This window comes from Hipposideros armiger, unplaced genomic scaffold (genome assembly GCF_001890085.2).
Source record: "Hipposideros armiger isolate ML-2016 unplaced genomic scaffold, ASM189008v1 scaffold_197, whole genome shotgun sequence".
NCBI lineage: Eukaryota > Metazoa > Chordata > Mammalia > Chiroptera > Hipposideridae > Hipposideros > Hipposideros armiger.
The window spans coordinates 216784-232484 of NW_017731547.1; the positions used below are offsets into that span (position 1 = coordinate 216784).

Below are 15701 nucleotides of genomic sequence, written 5' to 3' on the forward strand. Positions count from 1 at the left end.
CTGGAGAGAATGTGGGAATGGGCACCCAGTAACCAGATCGAAGTTTTCAAAAATGGACAAAAATCTGTATTTTTTTTTTTAAAAAATATGAAGCCTCTCAATTTTTAAATGTTGGCAATTATTTCCAAACAGTGACTAAGTAAAAGCATCGCGTGTTTTCCAAGTCAGATTCAGCCTGTGGGCACTCCGTCTGCAAACTCTGGGCTGAATGAAGAGAGAGTCAGAGTCAAACAAACCTGTGATGAGAAACTGGGGAAGTTCAAGTGCAGAGCAAGTGGACTAGAGTTCAGGCTGGAGAGCTCCTGGGGACAAAATGTGAATGTGTGAGAAGGCTTTTAGTACTGGTTTACTTGGATATGCTGGGTACATTTAAAAGATGGCATACACCACAGAGACTTCTGAATTATAGGAAATGTTTTGGTTTTCATTGTGTAGGTAATAAAGGTGCTATACCAAAGGCAATTTTGTTAGGGGACTCTGAATTAGTGAGAAACCAACATTAAAGAAGACTTAAGAGTAAACGGTTGTCTTACAAAGGGTACACAGAGTGCTATGAATTGCTAATGGAGATTTATAAGAAGAGGTCCTACTAGGCCTACTTTAATGAATTTGATAAGGCTCATTTCTAATTAACAGCATCCATTTGCATGCAAACAATGAGCTAAGGTCTTTAAAAAACAATTTCTTCCCTTAAGTACATTTAGGAATGCCTCCCATTAGCTTATTTACACCATTAATTTGCTTGGCAAACTAGCATAGATTATATACAGGTAAACTTTACTCCCAAAATTCAGAAATAGAGGCCTTGAAATGCATAAGAAGTTACTGATTTTATGTGAAATCTTACACATAAGGGCTTTTAATATGCCTAGCGTTCCTGGGAACTTTGATATATTCTGAAAGAGATTTTTATGTCCTTGACAGTGTGATGTGAAAATATTTTTTTCCCCTAGGATGGCTTTCTATAGAAAGGTAGCAGGATTCCTTTGAGAAGGGGTTACTGACCAGATATTGGTTTCTATATACTAAAAGAAACCAAAAACCCTTGGAGAAATGATTTCCAACGTGGGGCAGTGAAAGCATAAGGTGAGCCTGGGACATTTATGCAAACACTGGTCAAATTTGCTAAAGGTGAGTGTCAACAAGAATAATAACTAATTCACGATAACATATTGAATAAATAAGAATGCATAAGTCCATATTGACCTCAAAGAGAGAGAAAAAGAAAACTTTTCTTTTGTGTGTGTTTTTAAAGAAGAAATCAGCTTGTAGGATCAAGTCAGAATTAGAAAAATCGCCATTTTGCAACCCCAATGGAATAACTGAGTTAGGGAAGAATCACCAATGGACACTAAAGGTGTAAGATGACTTGCTAATTTCAAAGAAAAAAAATGTCACATTAGAATTCAAGATCTGAATGTGAGCACCTTAACTTGGCAGCATTTAGAGTTGGGCTACCTCGTTTTATGCATCTCCCAGTGTGATATGAAGTACACAGCATCCTGCATGAAATATTCTTGCTAAAACATTTGACTTGCATTTTTCAAGTCTCATCTAGACCCAACTTCCGGTTTACAACAAAGAGATCAGAGAGGTGAGATGATGTTTTTTGTGTTTTGTTTTTTAACATATTGTACTGGACTCGTTCAAACGGCAATATCAGTGAAGAGAAAAAAGGTGGGAGAGCTGATTTAGAATAAAAGGGGCCGAAGAAACATAATATTGGGTTGTCAGTAAAGTCATGAGGCATTTTTGCAATGAAAAACACAGAAGAAATACGTCATGACTTTTCCAACAACCCAATAACTGAAGGGGAATCAGAAAATGCTACCCCAAAATATGCCACTTCAGCATAAGGATTATTTTGAGCTGAAGGCAACTGAGAAACAGCAGACATAGGAACAGCTGTCTACTATTTCCTGTTTCTGCCTCAAGGGAGGGTATAAATTTCCCTTTGTGAGGGTCACCCCCTCCCCTTTCGTGTACCAGGAATAGGAGACCACTTTTATCAGTGAAGATAGCACTAAATCTGCATAAAGAAACCTTACTGAAATAGCCCTTGTATTCCATTAGTTTCCCCATATATGGTACTTACCTTCCCACAATATAGCACCCCTAGAAGCCCAAATCTCATTTCCTTTGTCTTGTTGAGTCCCTGCAATGTAGCACTGTTTGTTAAAATGGTATATAAGCTCTTAGGTCTACCACTTTTCAGGGTTTTCACTTGTATTCCATGAAGTCCCTCATGCCACACAAAAATATTAACATCACATGAAAAGCATATGCCTTTTCTTCTATTAATGTCGCTTTTGTCAGTTAAACTTGCAGCCTCTAAAACTAAACCTAAGAAGGAGGATAGAGGAAAAAATTTTTTTCTCTGCTACAAAACCAAATGCAATGCATGAGACATGATGGGGTACTGGTACCAAACAAAGCTCCAAATACATCTATCTACATAGATAGATAGATAGATAGATAGATAGATAGATAGATAGATGACATTTTTGAACCACTGGGGAAATTTGGATATGGGCAGGGTATTAAGTAATAATATGGTATTATTTTTAATTTTCTTGAGCATGATAAATAAGCTTTGTTATATATGACATGCTGCTATTCTTAGAAGATGCATACTGAAGTATTTAGAGGTGATGTGTAAGGGTGTTTATAACTTACTTGCAAAGGTTAAAACAATAAAAAAAGTGTGTGTGTGTATTATTTCCTATATTACAGAAAGGCAGATATGAAGGAGGTAGGGAAGAAAAAGCATATATGGTAAAATCTTAATTGTTGAATCTAGGAAATTTGGAGGGCAGGACGGTATATGGGTATTCATTATGTTACTTTTTTCAACTTTTCTATATGCTTGGACTTTTTCACTAAAAATGTTGGGAAACATTTCCAGCAATATTTTCAATCAGGTGACATTTAAAACTGTTATTCCTCAATATACGCTAGCATAATAATTGCCACATCTGTGACATAGGGAAAGCAATATCACATTTGTCTAAAGGGAAAAGGAGAGATCATCTCTTGAGAACATTTTGTATTGCTATAGGTTATGATTCAGAGATTCTGCAATTTAGGGATTCCAGTTCTTATCACCTTGTTTTCCTCTTCCATTCAATCTTTTATCAACGGACATTATTCTAAGTCAAACCCCCTTTCCTATTTGGTCGGCAATCCATTGCTCGCAGGCCTGACTACCCACATTCTCTTGACTGGTATATCTGCTGGAATGCTCCAGAAAAAAGCACTGTGATATAGTAATACATGTGCTTGTTTATTATTAACACATTAATAAGATCTTGTGGCATATTTAATAACTACCGCAGTTTTAAAGTAGTGATAAGCATGGGCAATATTTTGAGATAGTTATACAGACTCTAATTAGATATGAAAACATCTGTGATTTCAGTGCGGCTAGTATTCCTCTGGCTTGTTGCTAATATTCAAAATGCAAGGGGATGCTGAACAAAGAGTTTTATTCCTATGAAAGCTCATGGTACCCTGTGAATTCTGTCAATGGGCCTGTGCTTAAAAATCGTCAGATACTGGCCTGCTTTGTTTTAACCCAGGGGTCGGCAAACTTTTGCGATGAAGAGCTGCAAGGCATCAGCAAACTGCGGCTCGCGAGCCACATGCAGCTTTTTGGGTACGTACATGTGGCTCTGAAGCAAAATTGAAAATGAGAATAAAACTATCATAGTTTCATTTATAAAACTTTTAAAGGATATTATTCCCATGGTGATTATGTAAAAATATATTTATGACTCTTGAACAAATTTTAAATTGTTGAGAGGGACAGGATTGGCTCTTCCAAGGGTCAGCAAACTTTTGAGACGGTACATACCCAAAGAGCCGCATGTGGCTTGCGAGCCGCAGTTTGCCGACCCGTTTTAACGTATGGCCCACAGGTTTTCATTTGCATCTTCTTTATTTATAAAGATTATTTTGGTGGCTAAACCATCATTAAATGTATTACTATCAGGCTTAAACCTATAGATGTTATCCAGCTCCACTGCAACATAATTGAGGAAACTGAATTTTCTATCTTAAATTGCACAGCTAATTGACTATATTTTATACTTCATTTACTTCCAACATAGACTAGCCTTAATGGATGTCCACTGCTATTTGAATTTTTCTGAGGACTTTCTTCTCATATTTCTGATATCTTGCCTTTTTAAAGAGAAGGCTTTAAAATTATATAACGAAAAACCCACAAATAGTTTTTGTAGACTTCTTTGCTTAAATTATACACTTTCATATGTGCATGTGGACTAAGAAACATTAAATACTTCCAGCAGCTCTATTTCAAGCACACTGCCAACTAAGAATACTCTTGTAGATTCGAATAGTCATCTTATTTTTCACCTGTACAAGTAACTTTCATTTCCTTCTAACTTCTGCTTGGGTTGCACTGAAAACATGCTATTGATTAATAATACTTTCATGATTACAGCCCTCTCACAATTGTGATATTAACATATTGTTTATAAATATTATTTTATTTATTTTTACTTTATTTGCTACTGGGTGCTTCGAAATAGCTGTGAGTGTATTTTATTACTTTTTTAGATTTCATAAAGTTCAAATGATATAAAAATCCTGAGGAAGTGTGCCACAAAACTGATCTTGGTGGAAATTTAAATATGCTAACATTTATTTTAAAAATGTAGTGTGAAGTTGACAACTTTCAAAGCTGAGTTAAAAACAATACAACTAAAAAACCTCAAGGAAGTTGATTTTGACTTTTTAAAGCACAAAAGTATAATACTTGATGTAGGTCAAAATGTTTAAATGGGTAAATTTTTTCTAACCAATTACAGCCAAATCCCTAGCTGTAATTAACCTACAATTTGTGTAATATTTCACAACAGAGTCAGTGGTATACACTTCCTTATAAACTCACAAGGATCTAAAATTTTAGAGCTTATCTGGTGAAACAGGCATATTACTCTATCTTCATTTATCAGTTCTAATTTGCATTCAGATATCAATAACAGATAAGATTTTAAAAATTCAGGTGCAAAAGGATTATCAGATAAAATATTAATATACTCTATTTAAATACCATACAAGTATTTAAAAGTGAGAAACAATACTTTATATATAATAAAGATAATCCTCCAATCAATTCAATCCACTTTATGAGTTCAAGATATTTTTTACAGCATGTTATTCAATTCTTCTTAACCTTCTTGTTTCTTAACATCTTATTTTAGACTAGATTTGTGTCTAGTTCAGAAATGACTTTATACAGGTTTAAACCTGGTCAGAGTGTAAACACATCAGTTATTTAAATAATGGGATAGTTGTGTGTTTAATAGAAGGATTTTAACTTGGGAAAAAGTATATAACTTTCCCAAGGAAGCAGTTTAACTACAAAGTTTGGGTCTTTATATTGCATTATCTACCGGGGTGCCCCAAAACTGCATACACATTTCAAGAGCTGTAATCTTAAAATGTGCATATATATTTTTGGCACCCTCTGTATATATAAATTATAATATTTTCTGAACCAAGATATAAAATACAAATGTTTTTTAGATGATGGTATTTTTTTTTGTAACTAGCAAGGTGTGTGTGTGTGTGTGTCTGTGTGTGTGTGTCTGTGTGTGTGTGTGTGCCTCTGTGTGTGTGTGTGTGTGTGTCTGTGTGCGCGTCTGTGTGTGTGTCTGTGTCTCTGTGTGTGTGCGTGTGTGTGTGTGTATGTGCGGAGGTCAACTTATGTGTCCATTGTGGACTATGAAGTCTATCTCCCTTCTGAATAATGCAATATGAGCCAAGGCAGTAAGAGGAGGTGGGGAAAGACAATGGGCATAATTGCAAAACCTGTCTAATGCCTCCCCACCAAAGAGGCTCATCACTGAGTTGGTTTAGCTTTCTGAATATTAAAATCCACTTATTATGTAGATGACAGGTAAGAAGCAAGAGCTTGGCAGGAGAACGGAGTTTTCATTGTTCACAACAACAGTCTCATTTGGTAAATAAAGGCCAAGTCCTCCCTTATGAAACAGGAAACATTAGCACCAACAACTGGAAGCATAATATAAAACTCCCATTTATAAAAATATCTATGCCTTCCAACTGAAGCATAATACACTTGGCTTTCTGTGCTTTCAATGCATTCCAAGACAAAGTTAAATGATGATTGAATTCAACAATAACCTTTCGGAGATTTTGTTTTCCCCTTTAGATTTGAACACTTTTGGCCCAAGCCCTGGTTCAAGAATGTACTAACAAATGCAGTGGAGCTTTAAGGTAAATATTACTATCATGTTTTTCAGCACCATAGTCACATGTGAAGGTGTTACAAAAATCTAGCCAAAGAGCAGTCTTTCCTACAAAATAATCCTTTGGAATTTCTTTTTCTCATCTTCTTTTAAAAATTCATTGAAGCTCAGCTTGTTCAAGTTGGACTATCCTGAAGACATTCATATTGAAACAATCATGTGATTTTTAAAACAAACGTGAAAGTGTAAAATAGCAGAAAAGCACTGTCTACTTAAGTGGCAACAGCTACAGATTTCAGTGTATGAGGAATACATACAAAATTCATTATTGCTATTGATTAACTGTTGATGGGCTCCTTAACGTTCGTGCTTTTCAGCCTGGTTGCAATCTTTCACAAAATCTTTTTTTAAGGACAGCTTAAATAGCTCTGCTAAATTTGAGAATCTCTATTTTATCTGTCACCCTACCTCTTTTTCCTTTCTGCCAGCTGTTTGCAGACCTCCTGCCACCGCAGATTCAGGCTTCCCAATTTTTCTTGTAGAATACTGGCATCTGTTTTTGAGGACTGTTGAATGATCTCTTCTCCAGTTGCATTCAATACTCTGACGACAATTTGCCGCTGCCCAATGCCATCCTGGAGTTCCTATAAGACACCAAAAAGGCAAAACAGAAATGAAGCCCCATGTCCTTTTATTTGAGAAAAGATTCAATAATGTGCTACCACATGCAGTTCTGCTGGGAGAGAAAAAAATCAAAAAGCTCCATGGGAAAGTTTCTCTATGAAATCGACATGCCTGTATCCAAAGGATACAAGACAGAAGATACCTTTTATGTGTCAGTAAAAAAAGCGTCCTCTCTCAGTGCAGCTCCAGTTTTTATATTTGTAAAGCTTGTCAGCTAGAGGATGTTATAATGTCCTACAAATCAATTAGTTGGAAACCTTTTCAAGAGCAAATTCGATTTCTTGTCCCCACAAGGATGTTCCGTGTTTAATAGTCTATGAAGTGTTATAAAATTTAAATGTGAAAAAGTATTTGGATTCCTTAGTGACTGTCAGTATGAGAGGTGAAAAAGAACACATATAGTTTAGCCATTAAGAAAGAAAGAAAGAAAGAAAGAAAGAAAGAAAGAAAAAACCTCTAGAGATACTTAAACAAAAATTCATTACTATATTAGAATGAAATTTATTTCCTCATCTACCACACCCATGCCTCCTTACCCTCTGGTAAGCACTAAACTATTGTCTGTGTCTATGCTTTTTTTGTTTCTTTATTTATTTGTCTTGGTCCTTTGTTGCTTTCAATTTTATTTCCCACATATCAGTGAAATCATATGGTTCTCGACTTTTTCTGTCTGACTTATTTTGCTTAGCATAATAATCTCAAGATCCATTATAGAATTATACACTTGCAACCTATGTAATTTTACTAACCATTGTCACCCCAATAAATTTTAATAAAAAGAAGAAATTTATTTCAAACTCTGTTTCCATCAATGCATTTTGCATGATAAAACCAAGCAATAATTGCTTTCAGGGGCAGCCTATCAAGAAATCCTTAGGGTACAGCAATAAATTTAAAAATGATCTATAGCCACCAGAACATTTTTATGAGTCATTGATGGTGTGAAACTTAAGTACCTTCTACATTTTACCCTGAATTAAATTTTAAGAGAATAATGTCAGAAAAAAAATTTGTTCCATTAAAAAAGAGACTATTACAACCAAATATGCATAAAAACAAAAATGCTTTTTACCATTAAATAAAAATGACACTCTACCATTTTTTTAAAAAAGTGAATCTAGAATTTCTAAGGCAATTAAAATAACCCAGTGCTAAATCTAAAGTTTAGAAAACGAAGTACCATGAGCACTTGAGATACCTACCATATTTAAATCTAAAGGGCTCACATATCTTTTTATACTAATGGGATAAAGTCAGTATGTAGAACATTTTCCAGACAGACCTGATTCTAATTATCTAATATTCTTATATTTCCCAGTCCCTTGACCCAACGCCAAGTACAAAGCAAACTTCAGAACATGCTTGCCAAATGAATGAATGCATGTCTTTTGAGACAGGGTCAAGTGTCCTCTAAACCCTCATTCCATGTAAACTTCATGGTATTTTTTTTTACTGCTATTGTGTAATGTCTTCAATGAACTTTTGGTCATATAACTTGAGAAGTTAAACGACTCAATATATCAGCAAAAAAAAAAAATGGTAACAAGCCACTATTCCAGGGACACAATACTTCACAATGAATAAGAAACTATGCACAGCTATTGAACTACTCATAAGCTTGCCTGACCATACTCTCTTAAATGTGCATGAGATATGCTCTAGTAAACATGTGCTATTTCCTTGCAACTAGTTGACTTTGCTCCATTATTTACTGTCATTGTTTATCACCGGTTCAGATCACTGTTGCATGTGACAGTCATTTTTAGTAATAGGTATCCCCATTCATAACAAACTGCGTCTATATTCCTATTATGCTATCAATTACTCAAGGCCAGAGATTGTGACCTATTCATGAGTGAATAGGAGTGATGCTGAGTACAATATCTGGTTCAAGAGAGGTTTCAATGAGTATCTGTTGAGTGAATGCTTGAATCAATACATAAAGGAAGTGGGGGAGGAGACAAAGAGGCAGGAGGGAGGAATCCGGCCTCATTATCAGCACGGTATCACTAGTATGAATACTGAGCATTGGGCATCCTAGAGATTGAAAGAAATAAGTACAGTTGTCTAGGTTTTAGGCAGTGTGGAATCTAGTTGGAGAGATTAAACAGAGTCACCAAGGTGAATTTGTTATACTACCTATATACAGTAGGATAGAGAAAGCTAGGTGTTCAATATGTATGACATCAGAAGACAGGTGCTCTCCATGGAACCAGGAACAGGTGAGGTCTCTGGGGGGGGGATTTGGAATTTAAAGAATGGGTAGGCTTGGGCCGGCCGAGTGGCGCAATGGTTAAGAACTCGCTTGGGATGTCAGAGGGCCCCGGTTCGGATCCCACATATGAGGGCCAGTGACACTGCCCTCCACAGCTAAGATGCTGAACGACAGCTCAACCTGGAGCTGGGCTGCCATGAGTCCCCGGCGACGGCGTAGGCTGCACTCCCTGTGGCAGTGGGTTGCCATGGGCTACCGTATGTAGCCAGCAGCCAGCGTGAGCGGCCAGCAGCCGCAGTGAGTGGCTGTCCAGAAGCCAGCGACTGATCTGCCTCACCAGAGAAGAGCGCAATGATGGTGCCAACTTGGGCCAGTGAAGCAACATCCTCCACAACTAGATTGAAGAACAAAACGACAGCAACTTGTCTGTTCCCCTTCCCCCAATTCCCCAGCACTGTTCCCATCCCCCCAATTCCCCAATAAAAATCTTTAAAAAAAAAAGAATGGGTAGGCTTTAGGAAGGTCAGGAGGGACAAGGGATGGCAGAAGGCAAGGTGTATGGTGTGCAATTTCCATGATCTGATCAGGAGTATATATCCAGGCTGTATGTCATTGTGTAAGACTGGTAATTTAGGGAAAGGCATGGCCCTGAGTGTATATTGGGTCTGGGCAGAGAGGACATTGCTTTTTATTAAAGAGTTTACAATTCATGGGAAGGCAACAGAAAACAACCTACGATTGAACTGCAGGAGGGAGGGTCAGAGCTAGGGCTGTGTTTCTGGATAATTATGAAGCAGAGTTTAGGCGAATGTTAAGGCAGGGACATAGGTAAAACAGCTAGGACAGGAGTCTGCGAGATAGGTATCGGGGCTATGAGTAGAGTTTTGATGGTGCCCCAGAAATGAAAGGCTAGAGGAAACATGAACGGTTAAGAGTCAGCAGGGATTGGAAACCGGCTGGATCATGCAATCGTGAATGACTAGGGAAAGCTTTGCCTGAAACAGAAGTCAGGGAGGCAGTTAGAGGAAAAAGATTATGACTCTAATTTGTACTCCCAATGGTGTCTAATACCCCCACCTGTTAGTAATACTTTAAAAAAATGCATGGAGCACCTATTAGATGTGTGCTATAGTAGTGCATCTTAACTTGAAAATGTACAAGAATCTCCTAGAGATCTTGTTAAACTGCTAATGCTCATTAAGTAGGTCTCTGGAGGACCCAAAACTCTCCACTTCTAACAAGCTTCATGGGGATGCTGATACTGCGGGTCCAGAAACAACATACCGAGTAGCATGAAGATAGAGCAAATGCCTTCTGAATCTGTGTTAAGTAATCCAAGAATTCCTGTTGCTGGTTTCCAATGCTATAAACTAAAGCTGCTTCAGAATTTTTATCTTAGGCCCTTTGCTTTGTATTTTTTATTTCAGCCCTTCTACTTCAAGGCTGATTGATGGATAGAGTGACTTTTCCAACCCAAACGTAGAATCAACAAAGGTTTTTATTATTTCTATTTCCCAGATAAGAGAATTGAATTGCTAAGAATGAAGCAATAATTTTAAATTGTTAGATCTAAATCTCATTTATATAAAGTCCCAAATCGAGGTCTTCAGATTTTTTTAATTTTGTGAAAGAAGAGCTCATTTAATAGTCTACATCATTTCTGTGAGAAGAGTTTGTAATCAGAAGTATTTACAGGGCGTAATCTACTTCAAGAGCGTTTTCAGTAATAAAGCATAAGACAGCAAAATAATGGATCAAAACAGGAAGTAAAAATTTGTACATGGTGTTTTACAGTTAGCTTCTGAGCCCAAAGAAAATAAAATTTGATTCACAAAATTAAATGTAAAACCTCAATCAACTTTATTCACTTAATGAAAAATGAATTAATTTTAATTCTATAGCTTTTAAATATTTTAAGTACTAAATTAATCACCACCAGTGAAATTTTCAAGCTTTGATAGCATATTAATTTTCTGTTGTCATAGGCATCCTTATCTATTTCTCTGGCAATTAACATCTAGTCTTAGTTTGGGACAGAAAGAAAATCATAATTAAATCTATTGGGTTATTCATTATAGTGAGAAAGCTTATTGTGTTTTGATTCCAATATTAAAGCATCCTTCTTAATAAGCACTGCCTATCAGACTCCCCTAGGGAGTTTTTTCAAAAGACAAAAGCCCAGAATTCTACCCTAAGCAGACTGAATCATAATCTCTGGCAGTCAGAGGACAAAGGTGTACAAAACAGATATATTATTAAAGAAAGGGGGAGGCAAGAGGAACATGGAGGGGGCAAGTGAGAATGAGGGGTCATGTTTTAGAATTCCTGCATTATTCTCAACTTCTTGTATGTTTTTAAATTGAGAAATGTCCCTAAATTATAGAAAATGACACATATATCAAAATCCTTCAAGCCTGGTTAAAGGGAGGGAAAGGAAGAAGAATTACAGGCAAGGAAAACTTGCAACTTTTTCACAAAGGGAATAGTAGGAGAAAAAGAACCCAGTATATTTTACATGAAAACATTGCAGAAATATAAGAAGTGTCTTCTCGAAACTTTTCAAAACTGTATGCAAACACAATAAACGGAAATCAGAATGTGAGAAATGAAGAAAAAGAATAAGCTAAAATGTATAGGAAATTGTACAATGACAAATTGGATATGCTAGGTAGGAGATAAAGAATCGGCCAAGTATTCCAAACTAGGCAGAATAGGAAAATGGAAGAGATAAAAAGTGATTGGGACAAAAACTCATACACACAGACAACAGTTTAGTGATGACCAGAGGGTACGGGGGGAGGGAGATGGTAGAAGAGGGAAAAGGGGGTCAAATATATGGTGATGGAAGGAGAACTGACTCTGGGTGGGGAGCAAACAACGCAATATACAGATGCTTTATTCTAGAAATGTATACTTGAAACCTACATAATTTTACTAACCAATGTCACCGCAATAAATTTAATAAAATTAAAAACAAAAGACTCAGGGAAACAGAGTAAAACAAACCTTCATTGAACACGCAGATGTGTCACAGTGCCAAACCTGTGATTTCCTTATAATTTTGTTAATAGTTTATTTTGAGACAGATTAATCGTTGACTCAGTTTAGTCACTGGTCAAGTGAAAATATGTAATAATATGAACCTTGCAGAGATGTGCGAAAACTGCTAGATAGAATTTTATGGTGTAATTTCATAAAAAATATGACGTGATCTTTTACCTATGACGCTACTCTTTCTGTCCTGTTTATGATTATTCCCATTGCTTATCTTTGTCAGTTCCTAGAATTCAAGTGAGAGCCTGAAAAATAATCTCTGCTCCTTTTCTCAAAGATAAATTAAACAAGTTGGCCTCTGATGTTAATTCTGAGACTATATAGTCACCCCGTCTTTAGAGTTCTTAATATGCTCCAGAAAGGATCTTTCAACTTTGATCAGATGATGAATTTTTGTAAGGAAGCAACACACACAGGCAAATGCCCAAGACAAATAGCAGACTCAGCAACAGGACACATAGAGCCAAGCCCATTTGTGGACTGGGTGATTCTGTCCTGGTAAAGACCTGATGACCATGTGAGAGCATCTCATGAAAATAGTGACAAGGATGGATGGATGGCTGAAATCTGGGAAAACCAGGAGGTCAAAAGAGTAAAAGAGAGGCACGAATGGAAAAAACAAAAAACAAACAAACAAACAAACAAAAAAAAAACAGTGTCTAAAAAAACAGGAAAGATTGAAAAAAAGTGGAAAATGGCTTAGAGTAATGGCAATTTTGAGTAAAGAATGCAAGTAGTAAAAGTTGAAAATCAAGGCCAAGGTCAAGAGCCCAGAATAAGGAGATCAAGAATGATGCCTACTTATTTACAAGAGGAAGTCCAAACATTAGCCTACCAAAGAAGGTCTAAAGGGTCTGTTTCCCCCCCCTGCCTTTGCAGCCTGCTTTTCTGCTGCTCCCTACTTTCAACCTCAGCTCCAACTCCCAGTAAAAGGGAATGGCTTCCTACTTCCTTGACTGTCCCGCTAAGTTTTGAAGGTCAAACTCATTACTCATCTGTAATGCTCAGCTTCACGTTCCCTCTTCGACTGGGCCTTTTAAGAGCCCAGGGAAACCTGAGCACCCCTCCTTTGTATAGGTACTTATCAAATATTTCTGTTTAGTTTCGATCATTGGTAGCACTCGTGTACTCGTATGTAGCAGGCTTTACAGCTGAAGAATAGGTAATACTGAAGGAGTTTTTCTTCTTTGGACCATAAAATATGTCTCCAAATTTGAAATGTCCCTCAGATTCAACTTGTACCTCAGGACATACAGATCTTTTATTAATAATTAGCAAGCTAAATCAAATCAGAGAGGATCAGCCTGCACAAATGATAAAAAATAAAAGGTACTTTTTAAGCTTATTCTTTCTCCTGGTCTCATTTTATTTGCATTTCAGTAAATACTTGTTAAGTTCCAGTAATAATGCTGACACCATTATTTCTTAGTTTGTTATGGGAGTGGGAAATCGGAGGGGGGGTCTTGTTAGATTTCATCTATACCCCTCTTTTTCTGTGTGGTATAATAGGAGATATGCTCATTGCTACAATTCCACATCTGCTTCTGATAATGTTTGCCATAAAAGAATAATGATAATTCCTCCTGAAACTAGAATTAGACTATTCTTTTTCTAAAGCAAACATCCTGCCAATGAACTAAAGGAAACTTTTGTATGGAGGTGATATTAAGGGGCATTTACCTCATATCAAATTACAATGAAATTTCCTTTGGATATGTTTATCTCATTCATTTCAGTGATATATACATTCATTATTATCACTGCTATTAACTTGTGTAACAAATGAATTCATCATAAAGTGCTTTAAGTACTATATGCTTTGTAAGACTGTCTCAGGCTTCTTTTTTTCTCCCCCTCCCTCCCAAGAAATGTCTCAAGCAAAAACAAACAAACAAAAACCCCAAAACATCTATTGCTCAATTTCAAGCAGAGATTCCAAAAGTGAAAACAAGTATATATGTTGTTAAATCTCTGCCTTTAAATCTGAAACTGAAGGCTGCAAGTTCAATCTGTCCTCAGACATGTTTAGACATTAGAGCTTTAGTAATTTGAATGCCTTTTGATGGGGCATGAATGTATTCTACCATTTTCTGAATGCATTTGAATTAGTGGCCCCTGCTTTAAAGAAAACTGTCATTGTAAAGTAGAAAACTTTGATAACTTAATGGGCTTTACTTTGTTAAAATCAATGAGAGGCCTCTCTAGGTTCATAGACTTACTCAATCCTTCTTGGCTTCTAAATCACTCATTAGATCTTCAGGAGAAGAATCTGGGAACATTTAAGAGCTGTTTTTCTTTCCATTTACATAGAAGTGTTAAGAAAACAAAATGACCTTCCAATGATCAAAAGAAGGATCTCGTCTATGACCATGCTTGCTTATTAAGCGATCCTGGTAACAGAACAGATGACTTCGGGCATAAAATTCTTTCTACATAATTATTAGGATGGTTTTGAAAACATGTGAGACATTTCATCATAGAACATATAGCACATGACCAAAAAAAAAACTATTTAAAACAGACTATTTCAAAGGAGACATCATTCTAAAATTCTTTATTCTTCTTTCTGGAGGTGTTATATCAATTTGGAGCCACACCAATATTTATTCAAAAGCCATCTGGTGGATAGACATGATGAGGTGAGTGCATGGAAAAGGCAACAATATTGTTTCTGAAAAGCAAAACGATGTGTCAGTGGAATTGATTAAGGACTGGAAATGTTTGGTGAAAAGGTTTAGCCTAATTTGCTCTGAGAAATTGTAGATCCATATTGGTACTTGCCATACTTAGCGAATATTTTCACTCAGTGAGTCATTCACGGACTAAACAACTATTTATTGAGTGCCTCCTATCAGCTAGGCACTATGCTAGGTGCTGGTCATCGTTGGTCTCAGTAGAAGGAATAGACTGGAGAAGCTCTGGGGTAGAAGTAGGAAGGCCACATAGGAGAAATCAATGCAGTTAAGGTAAGGGGAGATGGGAGTGTGGATTGGGGAGACAATGGTAGAAATAGAAGTGGAGGGAACCAAGTGATATTTGGCAGGTAAGTAGATAGGCTTTAGCCATTCACTGGAGATGTGGGTGAAGGAAAGGCTATCTGCTGGGCATTTGGAGTGCTGGACTGCACCTCAGAGGAAAAATTATGATGAAAATATAACTGAGATCATTCTTGGCAGAGCTAAGTCTAAGATTTATGATGTGGGTTTGGCCCTGAATGTGCTTGGGTTCTCCATGTTTATTGAAAACATTATAGATAACTTCAAAGGTAATCATCAGAATCTAAACATATTTTGGGACTTCCTGAATATTTGCATGACGATTGCTGCATAAGAAAGTGATGGGGGTGGCCCGGCCGAGTGGCATGTTGGTTAAGAGCTGGCTTGGGATTGCAGAGGGCCCCCGTTTGGATCCGACAAATGAGGGCCAGTGACACTGCCTTCTACAGCTAAGATGGTAAACAACAGCTCAACCTGGAGCTGGGCTGCCGTGAGTCGCCGGTGACGGCGCAG

At 36.9% G+C, this 15701-nt stretch overlaps 1 protein-coding gene across 1 annotated transcript in view; it reads right to left on the reverse strand.

Annotated features, from left to right (window-relative positions):
- The window catches only part of LOC109388440 (dystrophin), a 1592311-nt gene that overhangs the window by 216059 nt on the left and 1360551 nt on the right, over positions 1–15701 (reverse strand). Inside the window, exon 45 of the mRNA XM_019653146.1 lies at positions 6708–6883. Coding sequence (XP_019508691.1) covers positions 6708–6883 — 176 coding nt within the window. The remainder of the gene's footprint in view (positions 1–6707; positions 6884–15701) is intronic.